This window comes from Miscanthus floridulus, chromosome 4 (genome assembly GCF_019320115.1).
Source record: "Miscanthus floridulus cultivar M001 chromosome 4, ASM1932011v1, whole genome shotgun sequence".
Taxonomy (NCBI): Eukaryota; Viridiplantae; Streptophyta; class Magnoliopsida; order Poales; family Poaceae; genus Miscanthus; species Miscanthus floridulus.
The window spans coordinates 94,919,505-94,921,652 of record NC_089583.1 but is presented as its reverse complement, the minus strand read 5'-3'; the positions used below and the strand labels follow the sequence as shown (position 1 = coordinate 94,921,652).

Sequence of the window (2,148 nt, the reverse complement as noted above, 5' to 3'; positions counted from 1 at the left end):
CAGGGAGAGAGATGGGCCGGCCGCCCGCCCAAAACATCCCCGAGAATATACGCAAATCTTGTGCATTAAATGGAACGGATTTGTAATCATAGGGCGCCTACGCCATTAGTCTGGCGTCCTCTGCTGTCCCTACCGTCGAGTGTCAGAACCCCATTGCGTCTCGTCTCTGGAGTCTGGACTCCGCTCGCAATTGGCAGACCGCGCCGCACTCGAGGGTAGGGGGTGAAACCGCTCTCCATCGTGCACTACACGGCTAGACCAACACTCTGACTCGCCTGATCGCCTCCTCCAGCTCCTTCCCCTCCTTTTTATATCTCCTGCGACTTGGGCCTCTCCTCTTTCTCCGTCTTGCCCCAGGCCACTAACACCAACGCAGCAACAATGGCGCCCCTGAGCTCCCTCAGCCCCGCAGCCCCGGCCTACATCCCGCAGAGGGCCGCGCCATGGATCCCGCCGCCGCCCGTGCCTGGTTTCACGACGTACATCTGCATGGCCCCGCCGCCGCTGCCGCCGCCGGAGTTCTTACCGTGGCCGCCCCTGGCTCCACCTCCGCCTCCGCCTTGCTGGGGCATCCCGCAGGCCGCTTGCGTCCCGGGGGTGCGAGGACCGTTCCATGGCGGCGTGGTGCCGCACGGAGCGATGCCCATGATGACCCCCTCTCGGTCTGCTCCAAGTGCCCGGCCACGCTGCCATCTCAAGGACTCGGCAGGGATGCGACGAGCGGCGGGTCCGGCGGCAGCCGCGGCGTCCTACGGCGTGAAGGCCGCCGCGGACGCGAAGGATGCGGCGGCGACCAACCAGCCGTCCCCGCGCTCTGTGCTCGCGGTCGCTGCTCCGAGCCCGCCCATCTCGCCGACGACGTCCCTCCCGACGTCGTTCCCGTACCAGCTGGTGCTCCCTGCGCCGCCGCCGGCCTCTGCAGCGGCGCCTTCCCCCACCGAGGGCAGCGTGGCTGTCCGTCCACCGCAGAGACGCGGGCCGCGTCGTGCGCGGCCGGCTTCCAGAGTGGCAGTGCGCCGCACCGTCAAGCCTCGGCGGCTATTCGACCCTACCTCTGAGCGGACTAGCCTCATGATCCGAAACATTCCTAATGATTTCACGTGAGTCTGCCATATTTCCTTCTCTTTGTCGTTGCCATGTGCTACTTGGTTTTGATCTATCAATCCGGTTTTATTAATCTATATAGGCGAAGATCGGTTTACTTGATTCGTTTTGACGACGCAGGAGGACGAGGCTGATGAACATCCTCGATGAACACTGCTTCATTGAAAACGTGAAGATCGCGCTGGGCGGGGTGAGGTCGGAATACGACTTCCTCTACCTGCCTATCGACTTCCGGTAACCTTTGCCCTTGCATACTAATGGTAATGGATCTTCTCCCCTAGCAAAGCTATCCGTGACCTCATTCGTTGCATTTGACCAGGAGCCTTGCCAACAAGGGCTACGCCTTCGTAAACATGACTTCGCCGGAGGCCGCCCGCCGGCTCTGGGAGGACCTCCACGGGCACCCATGGGCTTTCAAGCGCAGCGGCAAGACCTGCGCGGTGGACTACGCTGACCGAGAGGTACGCCTCCGCTCTGCTCACTACCTTCGTCTTCGCTTGCCCTGACCCCGCCCCGCCATGGCGCATCGGAATGACGCGCTTGTTCTCCGGCCGTTTGGATTCCTGCAGGGGCTTGACCAGTTGGTCGAGCATTTTTCTAGGTCGCGCTTCGGCTGCCACACCGAGGCGTACCTGCCGGTGCGTTTCGAGCCTCCGCGGGACGGCACCCGGCCGGCGGACGGCGCGATGCATGTCGTCGGCAGGCTCGCCGCCCGCCCCCGCGCTGGAGATGGGAAGTAATCCGCCGCCTCGCTCGCTGCACCTGGCCGCGTGCGCCGCTTCATATCTTGCGTTCTATACGTTCAAGGGAGGAGCGGATAGAACGGGAGATACGAGTCGCCTGGCCTCTTTGATTGCCTGTTTAGTGATCTGCTTGTGGATTACTACTTTCGTTTCATATCCATGTGTTTTCCGATCTCGACTCGAACTAGCTAGGTTTAGTGTTGAAGCTCAAGTTGTTCTGTTGTATAATATGGTTTGGGCCGAAGTCTGTTAGCGTGTGTGTCTGTGTGGTCTCATTTCTGAGGTTGTGATCTGATGTTGA

At 61.4% G+C, this 2,148-nt stretch overlaps 1 protein-coding gene across 1 annotated transcript; it reads left to right on the top strand.

The window, feature by feature from the left end:
- Positions 1 to 381: 381 nt before the first annotated feature.
- Positions 382 to 1,844, top strand: LOC136548847 (protein MEI2-like 6). The gene is made up of 5 exons (XM_066540226.1): positions 382 to 588; positions 700 to 1,100; positions 1,225 to 1,338; positions 1,424 to 1,565; positions 1,674 to 1,844. Exons 1-5 carry the CDS (start codon positions 382 to 384, stop codon positions 1,842 to 1,844), a joined length of 1,035 nt encoding a protein of 344 aa, XP_066396323.1.
- Positions 1,845 to 2,148: the final 304 nt, after the last annotated feature.

Excerpts from the sequence above, each read along its gene's own strand:
- LOC136548847 (XM_066540226.1), top strand. The coding sequence starts at position 382 with ATGGCGCCCCTGAGCTCCCTCAGCCCCGCAGCCCCGGCCTACATCCCG. Across the intron at positions 589-699 it reads GCATCCCGCAGGCCGCTTGC|GACTCGGCAGGGATGCGACG; the intron begins GTCCCGGGGGTG and ends TGCCATCTCAAG. Across the intron at positions 1,566-1,673 it reads TGGACTACGCTGACCGAGAG|GGGCTTGACCAGTTGGTCGA; the intron begins GTACGCCTCCGC and ends GGATTCCTGCAG.